This window comes from Cryptomeria japonica, chromosome 6 (genome assembly GCF_030272615.1).
Source record: "Cryptomeria japonica chromosome 6, Sugi_1.0, whole genome shotgun sequence".
NCBI lineage: Eukaryota > Viridiplantae > Streptophyta > Pinopsida > Cupressales > Cupressaceae > Cryptomeria > Cryptomeria japonica.
Genome location: NC_081410.1, coordinates 435,518,807 through 435,536,856, shown reverse-complemented (window position 1 = coordinate 435,536,856; position 18,050 = coordinate 435,518,807). Strand labels below are relative to the sequence as shown.

The following is an 18,050-nucleotide window of genomic DNA, read 5'->3' as shown; positions in this document are numbered from 1 at the left end:
TCAGCTTCTCTGCCCCGCTCCTCTTGAGAGATGACTACCTATATGGCTGTAGCCTCAAGTATACCATATCCCCTACCTCGAAACTGCGCTCTACCTTGTGCTGATCAGCATACAACTTTTGTTGATTTTGAGCTTGCTGTATGTTCTCCTTGAGCACTGTCAGGATATCCTGACTATCCTGCAATAAGTCTTTCGCTGTGGGCACCCTGTTGTCCCCCAAAACCAGATCCATGAAGCTTGGTGCTTCATAACCATAAAGTGCCATGAAAGGTGTCATCCGGATGGACATATGATATGTAGTGTTGTAACAGTATTCTCCCATATGCAACCATCTAACCCAAGCCCTCTGCTGTGTAGTCACATAGTTCCTCAAATATCCCTCCACCCATTTATTCACAATCTCCATCTGCCCATCTGTTTGCGGATGATAACTAGTGCTGGGTGTAAGATCTGTGCCACACAACGTAAACAACTCTTGCCAGAAAATACTCATAAATTTACTATCCCGATCACTGACAATGAATCTAGGTAGCCCATGTAACCTGAATATCTCTCTGAAGAAAAGATTTGCCACCTGTGCTGCTGTGTAAGTGGACGGAATAGCAAAGAAGTAAGCGAACTTCGTTAAGCGGTCTACCACCACATAGATGCAATCCCTCCCTTGCACTCGTGGCAACCCAGTGATAAAGTCCATTGAAATACTTTCCCATTTCCTATCTGGGATGGGCAAGGGCTGTAGTAAACCTGCAGGGAACGTGTGCTCTCCCTTATTCTGCTGGCAAACTGCACACTCCCTGACATACCTCTGAACATCATCCTTGAGCCCTCTCCATGAGAATCGCTCTCGGATCTGCCTATAGGTCTTGAAGACCCCCGGATGCCCAGCTGTAGGTGCATCATGAAATGCCCTAAGTATCGCTTCTCTCAACTGTGATGACGGAATCAAGTAAACTCTGTCCTGAAATCTGATCAATCCATCTATCACCTCATAGCGATCATCCTGCGTAGTACCTGAAATCAAACCAGACGCCCAAGTATCCCCGACATACTCTGCTATAATCTTATCCCTCCAATCTCCTGTAATCTCTGCAAGAGCACAAATGTGAGGTCTTCTGGATAAGGCATCAGCTACTACATTCCTCTTCCCTTTGACAAACTCAATGTCAAAGTCATAAGCCTGCAATTTAGTGACCCACTTCTGCTGCCTGTCATTCAAGTCTCGCTGGCTCATGAAATACTTTATGCTATTGTGATCCGTCTTGATCACAAACTTCCCTCCAACCAAGTAGGATCGGAATTTGGCCAAGGCATGCATGATGGCCAACATCTCACGATCATAAATAGAATAGCTCCTCTCCACACCTCGGAGCTTCCTATTCTCAAAAGCAATGGGGTGCTTCTCCTGCATCAATACTGCTCCAATCCCATCACCCGATGCATCACAATGAAGCTCAAAGGGCTTCGTGAAGTCTGGTAGAGCTAGAACTGGACACGAAGACATCACCTGCTTGAAATGCTCAAAACACCTCTGTGCTGCCTCTGTCCACATGAAGGCCCCCTTCTTAGTAAGATCTGTCAAGGGAGCAGCTGTCTGAGAAAACCCCTTCAGAAATCTCCTATAAAAACCACATAAGCCAAAGAACCCCTTAAGCTGAGTAAGGTTCGTAGGTGTGGGCCAATCAACAATAGCTCTAATCTTTTCAGGATCCACCCGAACTCCCTTTGCACTGATAATATGACCAAGGTACAAAAGCTCTGTCATCCCGAACTCACACTTAGACTCCTTGGCATACAGGGACTCTCTCTCCAAAATAGATAGCACCTCCTCAAGATGTTGTAAATGCTCCCCCATGTCTTGCTAAAGATCAAAATATCATCAAAGAAAATCAAAACGTATCTCCTCAATTGCCCCCTAAACACCTGGTTCATGCAACTCTGAAAAGTAGCAGGAGCATTGGTTAGCCCAAATGGCATAACCAGAAACTCAAAATGACCATAGTGACACCGAAAAGCTGTTTTCTCAATGTCCTCTGCTCTCATACTGATCTGATGATACCCTGATCTCAAATCTATCTTTGTGAATACACATGCCCCATGTAGCTCATCTATCAGCTCATCTATCCGCGGAATGGGGTACCTGTTCTTAATGGTTTTTTTGTTCAAGGCCCTGTAGTCAATGCACATGCGCATTGTTCCATCCTTCTTCTTAACCAAGACAACTGCTGAAGCAAATGGGCTTTTGCTTGGCCTGATGTGCCCCATTTCCAACAACTCCTTAATTGCCTTCTCTATCTCATCCTTATGTTTCTTAGGATGACGATAGGGAGTGATCATCACTGGTTTGGCTCCCTCCTCGAGCTCAATAACATGCTCTGCACCCCTATCGGGAGGAACCCCATGAGGAATATCACCAAATACCTTGGCATGCCTGTCAAGTATCTCCTGTATATCTGGTGGATGACTCTTCACTCAAGGCTCCGGTGAAGTTGGCATAACTAAGCACTCTGTTGCCCACTCTATGTCATTATGTCGAAAAAGTCTCTCCATTCTCCTCAAAGACACTACCCTGCAACTCTCATCTGAAAGTCCCCTGAGCACAACAGTCCTACCCTCATGCTGAAACCTCATCTCCAACTTCTCTAGATTGAAAGTGAACTCAACCAGCGATGCCATCCATGTCATACCGAGGATGACGTCGTAATCTCCCATGTCCACAACATCGAAATCATCCTCCAACTCATAACCATCTCCAACTTTAATGTGAAGATTCGAAACCTTCTGAGTACATAATAGCTTTTGGCCATTAGCCACCATGACTCTAAAACCATCATGCTCCTCTGTCTGTAAGCCTCTCCTGGCTACCAACTGTGTATCAATAAAGTTATGCGTAGCCCCAGTGTCAATAAGGGAAATCACCTTCTGTCCCTGGATAGTACCTCTCACCTTAAAGGTGATTGCCTTCTGAGCCTCAATTAACCGTGCCAATGATCTGTCATCCTCAGCAGTTCTGCTCCTCTCTGTAGTACTACTCTCATCTGAATCGGAGTGCTGATCCTCCCCCTCTGACTCTGACTCCTCTGCTGAAAAATACTCCATTTGATTTGCCTTAGCCTTGAGAGGGCATTTATGAGATAAGTCCCAAGGCTCTCTACACTGGAAGCACAGTTTCTTCTTTCGAAGTTCATTCAAGGTTTCACTGTCTAGTCCGTTTGATCCTTCTTTGGGTTTGTTATACTCTTTCTGAAATGGTTTTTTGTCTTTGTCCTTGCGGTAGGAAGAATTTGTTGAATGGTATTTTCCTTTGTATACCGAAGGGGCTAAATCTCGTGCCTTTTTAGTTGCTTCTGCTAAGGTGAGTGGATCATGTCCCTTCACCCAACCACGTAATGGATCAGCAAGCCCATCACAAAATAACACCACCAATCTCCTAGGAGAGATATCAGTAACAAGTACAGACAACCGCTGAAACTCGGCGATGTAAGCATCCACCGAACCTGTCTGTTTTAACTGTGCTAACTCCTTGAAATGTAACTCGGGATCCCTAGTGTCAAATCTCTCAATCAATCTTTCTGTGAATTCCTCATAGGATGTAATCTGATTATGCCCCAGAGTCACCATGCCATGATGCCACCATTCATGCGCAACGCCATCCAAATGCATAGCCGCATACTTGATAGCCTCCTCCTCAGGCATAGGATTAAGCTGTAAGTATGTATCTACCTTCTGCACCCAAGCTCGTGCAGTCACCTTCCCTGAAGCATCATAATAAGGCAAGGAAAGTTTTCCAACTTTCTTTCTTAGCTCAAAATTCTGATTCCTCCCTCCTGCTCTAGGCATATGTCTCATCCTCAAGTCCATATAATCTCTGAGGGAAATATCCGCCTGAAACTCGGGTCCACTGGCCTCCCAGTCCCTCCTAAACTGACCCTGTAACTCAGTAATCTGCGGTTCGTTCACTGGTTGAACCGGATCCCTAGGTGGAAAAGTGGGTAGAAGAGGTCTCGAGCTCGTTGTTCGAGCTGGGTGTGCAATGTGTCTAAAGTTATCCACCTCAATCCCATTGTTGCCATGTCCATTATTACCATTAATGTTATTCTCAGGGCCATTGTTGTTGCCTCGGCCTCCATTATTATTATTGCCCCTATTGTTATCGTTTCCCCCATTGTTATTGTTTCCATTGTTAGCATCACCTGGATTAATATTAACGCCCATCTGTCTAGCCATAAGCTGCAACATCATGTCCATTCGCCTATTCTGCTCCTGCTGCATACGCTGCCCTTGCTCTAACGTACCCAATAACTGTTTGAACATTACCTCCCCCTGATCTGGAACGATATTCCTCTCATCTCGGTCACCCATACTACTGTCCTGATCGAAGAATATTTCCTCTATGTCTGTATGACTGGATTCTATGTCCACCTGCACGGATGAACTAGACTGCTCACTCTGACTATCCGGATTTCTATTTTGTTTGCCCCTGGTATTGCGAAAATTATAATGCCCCTGTCGCATGCTCAATCATACATTCTGGACCTGTTTTATTTCTGCAATATGTTTTGGTGAAAGTTTCCCACAAGATGGCAGAATCTTCTGCTCTGATACCACTGTAATGGACACCCTAGAATGCCCAAAAACTAACCCCACTGCTGATAGGAATTTAGTCAAACAGTTTGCAGCCAATTCCTTATTCCTCCGTTTAATGTTTCAATATTTTTTTTTTTTGTTTTAAGTCTTTGCACAGGTATGAAACCACATAACATGAACTAAAAAGAATTTACAATAATAGGCAAGCTGGAAATTGAACTACTGCTGTTATAATATTATTTCCAGAATTAACAAACTCAAATACAAAGCAGGTTATTTTCAACTCACTAAATACTCCAGCATTTTGACATAATGTTCCAACAAAAGTTTCTAATTCTGCTGCTACAGTAACATGAATAGTGCTGCATGAATAGTGCCAGATGAATAGTGCCACGTGAATAGTGCCAGGTGAATAGTACCCGCGTGAATAGTGCCACGTGAATAGTACCCGCGTGAATAGTGCCACGTGAATAGTACCCGCGTGAATAGTGTCGCGTAAATAGTACCCGCGTGAATAGTGTCGCGGCCTGTAGCTGGAAATGCAACCAAATAATGCTGCTGCTTGTAGCTGGAAATGCAACCAAATAATGCTGCTGCCTGTGGCTGAAAAATGCACCCAATCTGCCTGTAAATGACTGATCGCAAAGGATTCCAAAGGCCAAACCCCAAGGGAATGACGTCTAGAATGTCACAAGAGAGGATAGACGTCCTCTAATGCCAAGAACGGATCTTCAACTCACACACCAAATTCTTCTCATATTCCACCTCCCCCAATGAAGCCACAAAAGCTCCCTTTTATTCTTTCTCCAAGGGGCGACCCAACTCACTCAAACAATGTGGGATAAAACATGTTCAATATAAAACATATTAAAATATTCACTTATGTCTCCCTTGGTTGCCCCTTTGATTTACCCATATCTCCATAAAATAAATATTAAAGTAACACTTTAATATTTTACAATTAAATTAAATGTTACTTTAATAAAACTTCAAGCATTAAAATATATTAGCAATCGGACTCCGAATAGCGTGAGTGATAGCTCGTCGGAAAGCTCTCGCCAAGGAGTATCAAATCCAATCACCAAAACTAGCCTCCGTTGTGTCCTGCTGACTTACTAAAAATAGTAAGTATGCCTGAAACTAAGTAAATCAACTTCGTTTTGGCCCAAACTGGAAATGACTAGGCCAAAACACTCCAGGATCCCTTTAAACCCTTCGTTAGCCCTCAGGACCATGTAGAGCTAGGCTAACGCACATATGCTTGGTCAATCTGCTAGAGTGGGGACATTACATGTTGCTAGATGACACCCAACTAATTCAGCAATATAGGGTGATATTTAGTACATTATTAGAATCACACTAGTTGGCATCTCTGTTTGTGCACAGATAGATGCAATCAACTTGTGATGGAAATTCTCCAAAATGAAATCTGAAAGAGATTGAGATTTTTAAGAAAATTTATCATATTCTTTTCAATTAAAATATGTTCAGAAAAAATGTTGATACTCGAGAAGGCAGCACCAAATCTGATATCTTAGCTTCCATTGATTATGCAACAAGAGGTTCCCTGTGTAGCTGCTACAAATGCCGACTGTTATATTCCTTGAAAATAATCCTATTGTTTATGGATGTAATATAAGTTGCATGCTTCAAAATATTATCCCTATCAATTCTTATTGAAGTACAGCAGTTGGATCCTCAGTAAATTGGACAAAGAATGCACAATTTCCAGAAAAGCTTTGATTCAATTTGCCAATCCAAGGTTGCTTCTTACATTATAAATGGTTGCATTTATTCACATCCCCAAGGCACTTCAGTCATCTTTGCATCCAAATATCCAGCTTCCATTTCAATAAACTCTTAGCATCCAACTTTTCCGATCTATTGATAAAGTGGTTTAAACAGAAAAACTGATTGTGATTTTCATTCATCAGAAAGTAGTCCTTGTATAAGTTAATGTTGCAAGGTATGGAACAATTCTGTTAAATGAAATTTCAGCAATCCTAGTTAGAAAAAATTGATCGTCTTACTGTCCAAGGTTGTGTATCTTGAAAGACTCAAAAAAACATCCTCAATCAATCCAGTCAACAGAATTCAGAACCACTTTCTTTGCTCTCATTTATTTGCATCCTTCCAGCCTTACAACTTGAATGTATTAATCTGCTACTTTATCACGATCATGCAATGTGTAAAGAAACATGAATTGAGAAAATACCTGTATTATAGCTTGAGTAGAAAAACTAAAAATTGCAACAAAAGATATATTTATAGTGAATTAAATATATCAGATGAAAAAGAACCTGAAGCTCCACATCAACATAGTCAGCGCCCAATTCCAAGGCCAAACGAAGAGTATCAAGACGTGTTGCTTCTTCACCTTCATACTCACCTCCCTCCCACTTTGGTCTGAAATTCAAGAAAAGAAGCAAGTTTTAATAATAGTGAACCCTTAAGAGCAGATAAGGGCATATCTTTTGAGATTGTTTATTGCATTCAACGAGCATTCTAATAGATCTTAGAAATGGTTACTCTTAAAATGTTAAATATTTGACTGAAATTTTAGCCTCGGAGTCCAAAGTTCAAACTGAAAACGAAAGCCTCTTTCTTGCCTCAAGAGGATAACAAATATTTGATTTGTTTCAACTGTATCCTTTACTAAGTAATAGACATTTTCTAATCTTTTAGCTTTGTTTCTGGCCTCTCTAACTTTTCTGGTCGAAAAGAAGTTGAGAAACTAAACACAAGGTAATACTAAATTTCAGTAACTCCATTCTACGAGTTAAGTCTCCAAATTTGTTAAGTCGACATTAGAGACAAATTTGTAAGGTTTAGATTTGTTTCAGAAATAAAGGCACAGGCATTTATTATTTAGAAATAAGGTTGGCATATTCTGAATATTACATTTCAGTGGAAATCTTTTGAGGCTGTCAATATTAGTGATTGATATCTCTAATGTTTTAAGGAACGAATGAATATTTCTACTGCTTTGCTTTACAGAGGTAATCACGTTTAATATGTGCAAAGACTAAAATTTGCGATTGTGATTGTAATCGTGGCTTTGGTTATTATTTGCAAATATTGTTAACTGTTAAGGTAGCCAATTCAAATAAAGAATATTGTTCTGAATGCATAATATTGGTGGGCCGATTTGTTATTTGATTTCATTGTGAGAAATGGAGAAGGATTCATATTTGCCAAAATCGATTAGAGAAGCCTGATATATCAAAGTTCATATTTATTGGCTTTCACGGTGATTGTATTTCATATTGATACATTGAAGGTGAGATATAATAATACCTACCACAAATATTATTTTAGCCAGCTATCATTTGTGGGAAAAGTAAATATTAAGCGGGTGTACATTTGTGAAGGAGAAATATTTAAATGGTTAGCCACTGTATAGGTACTTTACAGTAGAGAGAAATACTACTTCCTAATTCCTAGCCACATTATTTTTAGTTTCCTTGTTTAGAGATGACAAATCCATTCAAAGAAAAGATTGGCAATTTACTTCTGCTAGCCGCATACTGCTGTTTTCTGGATTTTATTTGTAGCGGGTTCATTCAAGGATAGATCTCTTATTGTCATATCCCCGCCATGGAGACTTCAAAAATCCCCTTGCAGCAGCCTTAAATAGCAATTGAACTTGGGTGGTGTTGTGACCTAATCACACATCACCCCATTCCAAATACCCCCTACATTTTTTCCACTTGGTCTTTTGGTTGTGGTCTTTTGGGTAGTTTGGCAGCACTTTCTTCAATTTCCTCAAGTCTGCAAGTGTTTTAAGGAAATTTGGCTAAGTCTGGAAGCTTGTATTCTGTGTTGCATGGGTACCTGTACCCAACCCCCTAGAACGCGTACCGGAGACTGGTACGCGTCTCCCGTACCGGAGACTCGTCGGGAGACGTCTCTACACATAGGAGACTCCACGTCAACGAACCCTTCCGTCTCCACCCTAAATAACACGTGCAAAAGTCAAAAAGTTTGTCGCGATGCATGGGTAGAAGCAAAAACCACCGACATGAGCCCCATTTTCAGACATTTGTATGACATTTTGATTTGACTGATTTCACATTTGTGTACTTAAACTTCAAAGTGAATGTTAATTCTTGTTTTGAAAGTTCAATGTCATTCTATTTTCAAATTTTCTATAAATTATTAAACTATATTAAAAAAAAAATTGGCGTCTCCAAGTACCCCTGCCTCCTATTTTGAAAAAATAGGCGTACCGGTACCGGTACCAGTCTCCAACGTCTCCGAGTACCCCTGTACCCATGCAACCTTGCTTGTATTGTCTATTTTAGGGTTTCTACCCTTTAGACTTATAAATGGAGTCAATAGCCTAGGGTTTTGTGAAATCTAAGCAAAGCATTGAAAGGAGAACCCTTCAAGGAAGCTACCAATGAAATTTGAGTGGATTTTGAGGACTTACTATTTTTAGTGAGTCTATTTTCAGTTAGTTTCACTGCATCCCGGATTGGCCTAATTTTGTGTTTAAAAAAACTTACTACTTTTAGTAGTGTCTATTTTTTGTGTCACTATGTCCCGATTTGCTCTAATTTGGTGTTTGGAAGAACTTACTATTTTTAGTAAATCTATTTTTGGAAAGTCTATCTCTGGAAGCTAGCAAGACACTGACGACAGAACGTTCCTGAATATCAGTTCTAAATCTAGAAAAGTTGAAAAGTCAGCAGATGATCAAAATTTTGGCCAAGTTTGGAATTCTTTCCCAAAATGACAAAGGCATGAAGAGTCTGTTCTTGAGCGCATTTCACTAGCTGAGGAGGACTAGGTGGAGAGAGCATTTCCTTAGGCAAGGAGGATTTTTCCTCAACAAAATTCCTCCTCCACCTCAAAAATGCACCCAAGATAGACAAGAGAGCGCATTTCACTAGTAGTGGAGGCATTTTCCAAAACCTCCAAATTCCTCCTTGACCCTGAAGATGCGCCCAAGACAAACAGGAGAGCGCATTTCACCAGCAGTGGAGGAATTTTCCAAAACCTCCAAATTCCTCCTTGACCCTCAAAATTGCCCAAGACAAGCAAGAGGGCGGAAATCCACTGCAATGGAGGAATTTAGGAATTTTCCAAAGCCTCCAAATTCCTCCTTCTAGGCCAAAATGTGCCCATGTTTGCAGGGTTCCAAGAAAATGAAAAATTGACTGTGTTGAAAATTCATCTCCTCCCTTCGGACTCCAAATTGGACAAAATTCATAAAAACTAGAAAAAGTGAGTGTCAAAAAATTCTTCCTTCAGGATAGAGCACACACAAGCATTCACAAAACATGAAATGGCAAAATTTCACAAAGGAAGGAATTTTCCTTCTCCAAGATTGATAAGCGTTCAAGATTTCTTTAGAAATAAAAAAGATCATGAAAATTCCTCTTAAGACAAGAAAATCCTGAAAGATATCCTTTATGTGCCCATGATAGAAAGAATCTCATGAGAGATGAGTTGGCAACATGCAAAACATAATATTCCGCATTAATGAAGCATAACTTAAGAGATTGTGGAAGTTCCTATTTTTTAACTCAAGAATGACAAGCGAGGTCCACCAAAATGGCGAGTTGTCTCCTTCTCATAAAAAGAAACATGACGCATGATTGGAATAAATTAATGCAGCTACTAAAATTATCTTATCGCCAACTTAGCAATATGGTGGATGATTTCTATTTAAACGAGATTTGGAATTGATTCTTCACAACAGATTTTGGAGAAATTGAAGCAAGAGCAAAGTGAAGAAAAGCTAGGGCAAGCTTTTGTTATCCACAAGTTCTTATTTTGGAGGTTTTTATGTATTCCAAGTCTGGAATTGACAGCATGGAATTCTTCCCTTCGCGAATTTCTAGAATTCTCTTATCAGGAATTTAATGTTAAGTATTATAATTTGTAGGAATGGCAAAATCCAGCAAGGTGGCAAATGCTTCCCAACAAGCACGGATTAAGAACAAACAAAGAGGATTCCTCCTAGAGGCAAAAGAGTTATTTCAAAATGGAGAGAAGTCAGCGATACCAACTTGGGAACATTTCAAGTTGGGAGAATTCAGAAAGAGAGAATTTGGAACAGACAAATATCCTCCATCAGCTACCGCCAAGAAAATAGTCACAAGTGGAATTGTAGCAGTTGTTGGCTTCCCTCCTGCCATCCAGTGCCTGGAGCTAATCATGGAATGTGCAAAGCATTATGACGTTGAAAGAAAAGCGATTTTGGCACCTAATGGCAAGCTCTTGGCAAATCTCATTGCTAAATCAATTGGTGAGGCTTTTGGAATCCCCGCATTCCAATCCATGATGTATAAGACCAAGGACAGAGCAACTTTGGTTTATAATTGTGGCTTTGAGAGATGCGCTGGAATTATCAATAGAACATGGAGTTAGACGCCAAAGCCTCACATTTCAAAGATGCCCAAGCAGTTCACTGGGATGGACTTCAAGCAAGAATGTGTTGATCTTGTGTCGATGATGAGCCGGGTTATGGGATGTCCACAGGCTTACATTTTTGAATCTTGGATGTTTTACTTCATTGGGGAAGTAATGGATGGCATAAAGGTGGTAGAATGGGCAAGAATAATTAGCAACAACCAGTACAAGCAGCTGGGGAATTTAAACCAATCCCAATCTTTCTACATGAGCTCATATGTTGTCTACATGTTCGCTATAATGGGCAAATTCAGCAGACTACTCGGCAAAGGACCCATGGAATGTGGTCCAGGACAGCCGAAGGTCTACGAGTGTTATCCACAATTGCACTTATATGACCCTACTTCTTTCAAGAAAGCTAGCTAAACCTTCACTATGCATATTGCTAGATCTTTGCAAGCAGGAGTTCACACACGGTTGTCACAAGAGGTAAGGAAGTTGGTAAAGAAGTATGAGGTCTAGTCCATTCAATTTCCAAAATTTACTTACATCCAGATCCAAGGATTCTCTGCCCAGCCATATAAACTCCCAAGACACAAAATGATGCTATTGGAAGTAACTAGACAGTTGACTACCTATGACAAGATTTAGAAGAAGAAGATGAAGATTGGGCTCGAATTTCCAATTGTCGTAGGAGATTAAAATGAAATGTGTCCATCATTGGCGGCAGCAGAGAAGTCAGCAAATGAATTGATATTCTACCACCTAGCACCTCATACCACAAGGACATTTTCTGATCCATATGATAAGGATCAGAGTTGGCGTAAAGCACAAGCACAAGATTCAACTGGAGGATTACTAGGCTAACACTAAAGATGACTATGAAATCAGAAAGAGGATGTTCTCCAGATTAACTTTTAAATTGATAAGAATCTGTGAGATCATCCAAGTGTCGGAACAGATAGAAGAAGATGTGAATACTGTGTAGTTGGATTATGAAAAGGAGAAGGACGAACCAATTTAGGCGCCTAACTAGTCAGAACCGAAAGGTGATGATTTAGATGTTTTAAACAAGCCAATTATGAAGTTCTGATGCAGGAGCATCCTGCTGTAGTGCCAAAATGGGAGCATCAAAACAAGTGGCAGGTGTAACTCTAGATTCCATACCGTTGCCAACATCCTACCTAATGAGGAGCTAATAGTGGACAACTTGAAGGATAGGCTGCATGAATTCTTCTTTGTGGAATCCTTCTCGAAGGAACATTTGGAAAATGTTCCCTTCTTCTCAAGCACAATGTGTAAGACTCGGGAGGTTGTGCCAAGATGGGAGAAGTTTTTCTCCAACTGTGAAAAAGATATTGCCATGCTGGAATTCAAATTGAATACAGTGCCAAGTGTCTCTGTAGGAGAGCTCGAGGCCGTCGTGACTAGATTCATTACATTTGCCATCAAAGAAAGGAAGAATGGTTGTCCTATTTTGGACGAGAATCTATTAAATGCATAAAGGCGTGACGAGTCATTTATTGCATGGTGGACACCATAATTAGGAGTTAATTGGGCATTTAATGCTAAGCAGCCAAGATTCTTCATTTATGACCATGCCCACTACTTGGCGCTATATTTGGACATTCCTGATCAAACCCTAATTAGGGTTTTTGCATGGGCAAATATTAGTTGTTGATTTTATTGTAATCTAGGTCATCCATTTTCATCTTGGGGCCTATAAAGGCGGTTCACCCCTTCATTTGTAAGGGAGGAAGAATTTGTAAGAAATTGTTGCTTAAGCTATCAAGATAATAAAAGTGATTCATTGATTTTGGTGATTACTTGAGTCATTTTGAAGTTGCATGGTTTCTCTTCCTCACTTAAATTAGATTTGTTTCCAAGCACTTAGATGAAAGAGATTGATAGCATTGTTTTCTAGTGAAACCATACACTCATACCTTTTGTAAGTAGATGATTTCTACTTGCAGTACAAGATTGGACTGAGCCTTTTGAATGTGTATGTTCAACTTCAATCCCTGAATGAATATTGTTCTTCATGGTATTCATTGGTGATATGAAAATCTTATGCACAACCTTTGAAGATTGCAGCTCTCTTTGCTTAGTTGTCTAATGTTGGCAAAACAAAGAGTGGTCGATTTCACTTGAGCCTTTGTTATCTTTTCAGTTCCTTAGATTAGATTAGAATCTCTCTAAACCCTTTCCAATTTACTTTCTGCATATCTTATTGAGAAAACATTTCCAAAAAGGGCTATCAATTGCCAAACTATTCGCAAAATCTCCTTGAAATTTAGATTTGTTCAAAGTTCTTTTCACTACACGTAAGTCCCCCTTGGATTAACAGCAAAACATCAAGCCAAACGAGCTCATATCCAACGTAAAGTCGCAAGTACACAATAGGAACCTTGGGGTCGCCTCTATGATCTTCGCAATCTTAGCATACGAGGGGTCTTTGATCAAGAGAGGATAGAGCGACCGTTGGAAACTTTATTCTATGTTGGTGTGGTCACAAAACACCCGTCAACAAGTGGTAGCCCATAAATGAAGAGGGTTGACTAGTATTAGGAAAAATTAATTAAATTGAATGTATTTCTTTTATGGCCGACTCCCCTGAAATGAGGACAAGGGCAGAAATAACATTATTATTTTCCTAACAATGACCGACCCAAGTTAAGTCCTAGTTAAGGGCCGACCTAGGTTTTATTGCATTTAATATTTTTGATTGGATGAGGAAGGCCAAACAAGGCAAAAAGTGTTTAGAGGGCGATCAGTTGTTTGGTTGTTTGGTTAAGAGAAAAATAATATTAATTAAGAATTAAAAGGATCCAAAGGCAGAGCTTGCCGACCCTTTTGGAAGATTGCCTTCCTTAAGACAAGTTGTCCCTCCTCATAGAGACATATCCCTTGGCAATGTTTAATTGGTATAAATAGACGCTAACGCGGGAAGTTAGAGGAAAAAATAGAATGGAATATCATTCGATATTGGGGCAGAATTAAGCGGAAGTAACTATGAAAGAATGCAGAATTAAGCATAAGTAAATATGAATAATACAGTGAATCTATATCAGATATAAGGCAAACATGTGAGGGGATCTAAAGGTATTACTAGCAGACCTTATGAGCAAATTAAAGTGCAGATGCATGAGGTTTACAATAGCAGATCTATGAAGTTCACCTGAGCATATTTGGAAGCATAAGATCAGCTTTAAAGAGGATAAGACATTGGATCAAGAAGATAATTTGAGCTTCATAATTAATAAAACTAGACTGCAGACTTATATTTGCATAGTGCGGTCTGATCTGACTGATTTGTTATCTTGTCTGCCATTTGATAGGAAGTAGGAATATATTCAGATATTCTATTGCTTCTTCTGTATAATTAATAATGAAGTAGGAATGTATGCATTAATGATGATGAAGATTCCTTTAAGCTTATAGCCAATCGACCATCCCATTATTGACGGGAGGTAGGACATATGAGGAGGGCAAGTAGGAAAAGGTCCATTCAAGTAGTGATAACCCTGAACGGGGCTGAGCAGCTGAATGGCGAACGCCATTAACGAGCTCCTGAGCTTGATGGATAGGCTCAATGCGGCTTGTATGATCTCCCGGGTGCTTACATCTCTTATTTGAATGGAATTTGTGATTGTAGGGCAAAACAGTAGGGCATTTACAAAAGGGGACATTACAAATGGTATCAAAGCTTTGATCCTGCCATCCTGCAAGATAAAGATGAATCAATGAATCATTCTAGTCAATGAGAAGGAACCTAACAATAAGTGTATTTGCATGTATGCTTTGTGTCTGCATATAATCATGTGTATGCTCCATGTTTGGTTCATACTTGATGTGTTTGTCTACTCTAAAAGATATGAATTTATTTAGGAGAGAACATTACATTTAAGGTCATAGATGTGTGTCATGCTTCTAATCCTCATCTTAATATGTAAATGGCTTGCTTGAAAAATATCCTTAGCATTGTGCCAACATAGGGCCAACCAACCAATTTCTTGCAAGTATAATTGGTGCCATGCAATTACAAATTGACCTTGAGGATGAGAGAAAAATTGTCATAAATTTACCCACCTTACAAATTTCCAACTCTTGATTATGTTGTTAAAAGTTATTTTGTAACTTGAGATAACATCCTGGTAGTATAGAGGAAGTTGAACAATGAGAAAGATCTTCATAAAAGATCACAAGGTTCATTTCATGTTGAGGATCATCCTTAACACTTTCTCCATGAAAATTGCTTGAGGACAAGATATTACAGGAATGGTGGACTGTCATATCGTCACCATGGAGACTTCAAGAAACCCATTGCAGCAGTCTTCAATAACAATTGAACTTGAGTAATAGCCCATAAATGAGGGGGCTCACTAGTATTAGTAAAAGTTAATTAAATTGAATGTATTTCTTTAGGGTTGACTTCCCTGAAATAACAATGGCCGACCCAAGTTAAGTTCCAGTTAAGGGCCGACCTCAGTTTTATTGCATTTAATATTTGCGATTCGATGAGGAAAGCCGACCAAGGCAAAGAGAGTTTAGAGGGCGATCGGTTATTTGGTTAAGAGAAACATAATATTAATTAAGAATTAAAAGGAACCAAAGGCAAAGCTGGCCAGCCCTTTTCGAAGATTGCCTTCCTTAAGACAAGTCATCCCTCCTCATAGAGATGCATCCCTTGGCAATATTTAATTGGTATAAATAGATGCTAAAGCGGGAGGTTAGGGGAAGAAATAGAATGAGAATTCAACATTGGAGCAGACTTAAGCATAAATAAACATGAAAGAGTATGGAGAATGCAGTGGATCTATATCAGATATAAGGCAAGCATGTGAGGGGATCTGAAGGTATTACTAGCAGACCTTATGAGGAAATTAAAGTGCAGATGCATGAGATTTAAATGTGCTGATATATTAAGTTCTAATCATAGTTGGAAGCATTAGATCAGCTTTAAAGAGGATAAGATCATAAGACATTGGATCAAGAAGATACTTTGAGTTTCATAATTAATTAAACTAGACTGCAGACTTATATTTGCATAGTGCAGTCTGATCTGACCGATTTATTATCTTGTCTTCCAATTGATAGGAAGTAGGAATATATTCAGATATTCTATTTCTTCTAATGTATAATTAATAAAGAAGTAGGAATGTATGCATTAATGATGATGAAGATTCCTTTACGATTATAGCCAATTCACCATCCCATTATGGAGGTGAGGTAGGGCATATGAGGAATGCAAGTTCCATTCAAGTAGTGGTAACCCCAAATGGGGCTGGGAGTCTGAATGGTGATCCCCATTAACAAGCTCCTAGGCTTGATTAATAGACTCAATGTGCCTTGTATGATCTCCCAAGTGCTTCTTATGTGGATGGAATGTGTAATGTCCCCTATTTATACACTGTCAATTACCAAGAGCAACATCTATGTTACTACCTTCTATTGCTATTAATTGAGCATAACTAACTAATTCTTTGTAATATAACTTATTAAAAACCATGCCTAAACTTGAACCAATCTGACACTATTCCCAGAAGAGGGCTTGGCTGCCTAGGGCACTTGACACCACCTCCTTAATGTAACCCAGATTACTGGGACTCAGTCCATTCACCGTTGGGGCCTGCAGCCCAGATTTCAGGAGGAGCCCTTTCACCCTTGGGACTTTCCATTGAAGTGGTTTTACTCTGCCCTTCCCTAGTAGCACCCATCTCCCTTGAGGAATAGAAAATACAGAACTGATTATGGTTTAGGACAGTTTAAGACATTCTGTTTATCAATTGTTTATTTATCTTGTTATCTATTTATTTATGAACATCTGATTTGTATAATTGATTAACTCTTATTTGATGTATTAATTTAATTGATAGTCATGTTCTGTGATGAATTTATTTATTTATTTTTGATGCGTTTGTATCACTGTAAATCTGGTTAAGTACCTTCTAGCTTTAATCTTCATAATTAGCTTTATGAACATCTGATTTGTATAATTGATTAACTCTTATTTGATGTATTAAATTAATTGATAGTCATGTTCTGTGATGAATTTATTTATTTATTTTTGATGCGTTTGTATCACTGTAAATCTGGTTAAGTACCGTCTACCTTTAATCTTCATAACTCTCTCTCTCTCTCTCTCTCTCTCTCTCTCTCTCTATCTATCTATATATATATATACAGAGATATATATATCTTACTTATTTTTTCCTTGATTTACCATTAGATATATATATATCTTACTTATTTTTCCTTGATTTACCATATCATATTATTATTCTTTCTGCTATTAATTGATAGTCATGTTCTGTGATGAATTTATTTATTTATTTTTGATGCGTTTGTATCACTGTAAATCTGGTTAAGTACCGTCTACCTTTAATCTTCATCTCTCTCTCTCTCTCTCTCTCTCTCTCTCTATATATATATATATATCTTACTTATTTTTTCCTTGATTTACCATATCATATTATTATTCTTTCTGCTATTAAATTTGGATGTGAATCCCTTATATTATATTAATTTATGGTGTCACTGTTAATAATTAATCATTCATATTATTATATTATTTAAGGCTGTTATTGTATTTCTCCAGCATATATTATTAAGAAAGGAGTTTTCATATTATAAATAGTGTAAGTTTATTTTTCACGTACCACTGAGAAACTGTTTACCAGTTCAATAGCCCAGCAACTGCCAACATCTGATATCCCTTTTTTTCCCTCTTTGAATGATTTGGGAATGTCTTTATATATATTGTAATGGGAATGACAAGTCACATTGCAAGAGATTACTCGGACATGTTCATAATAAGCTCCTTAACTAATTGCACCACTTCATGATAATCGCACATCTTGATGGTTTGTTAATTCATCATTTGACATAATCCCTTTGATGGTTCTAATGTTTATTCATTTAACTTCAGCTTATATGCAATCGCTGCTTTCCCTTATATTGACAAATCACTGCCTTAATAGAGGCAGCTCTAAGTGTTCCTCACAGCACTCTGACACTTAATAAAGAAACACAAACTTAATAAATCCTTTAATTATCAGAAATCGGGGACCAAAAATTATTTGGCACGATGAAGTGGTCAAACTTCC

At 38.9% G+C, this 18,050-nt stretch overlaps 1 protein-coding gene across 3 annotated transcripts in view; it reads right to left on the bottom strand.

Moving 5' to 3' along the window:
* Positions 1–18,050, bottom strand: part of LOC131037472 (bifunctional 3-dehydroquinate dehydratase/shikimate dehydrogenase, chloroplastic) — a 144,040-nt gene that overhangs the window by 116,947 nt on the left and 9,043 nt on the right. For all 3 annotated transcript variants that reach the window (XM_057969608.2, XM_057969610.2, XM_057969611.2), the window contains exon 2: positions 6,885–6,990. In XM_057969608.2, coding sequence (XP_057825591.2) covers positions 6,885–6,990 — 106 coding nt within the window. The remainder of the gene's footprint in view (positions 1–6,884; positions 6,991–18,050) is intronic.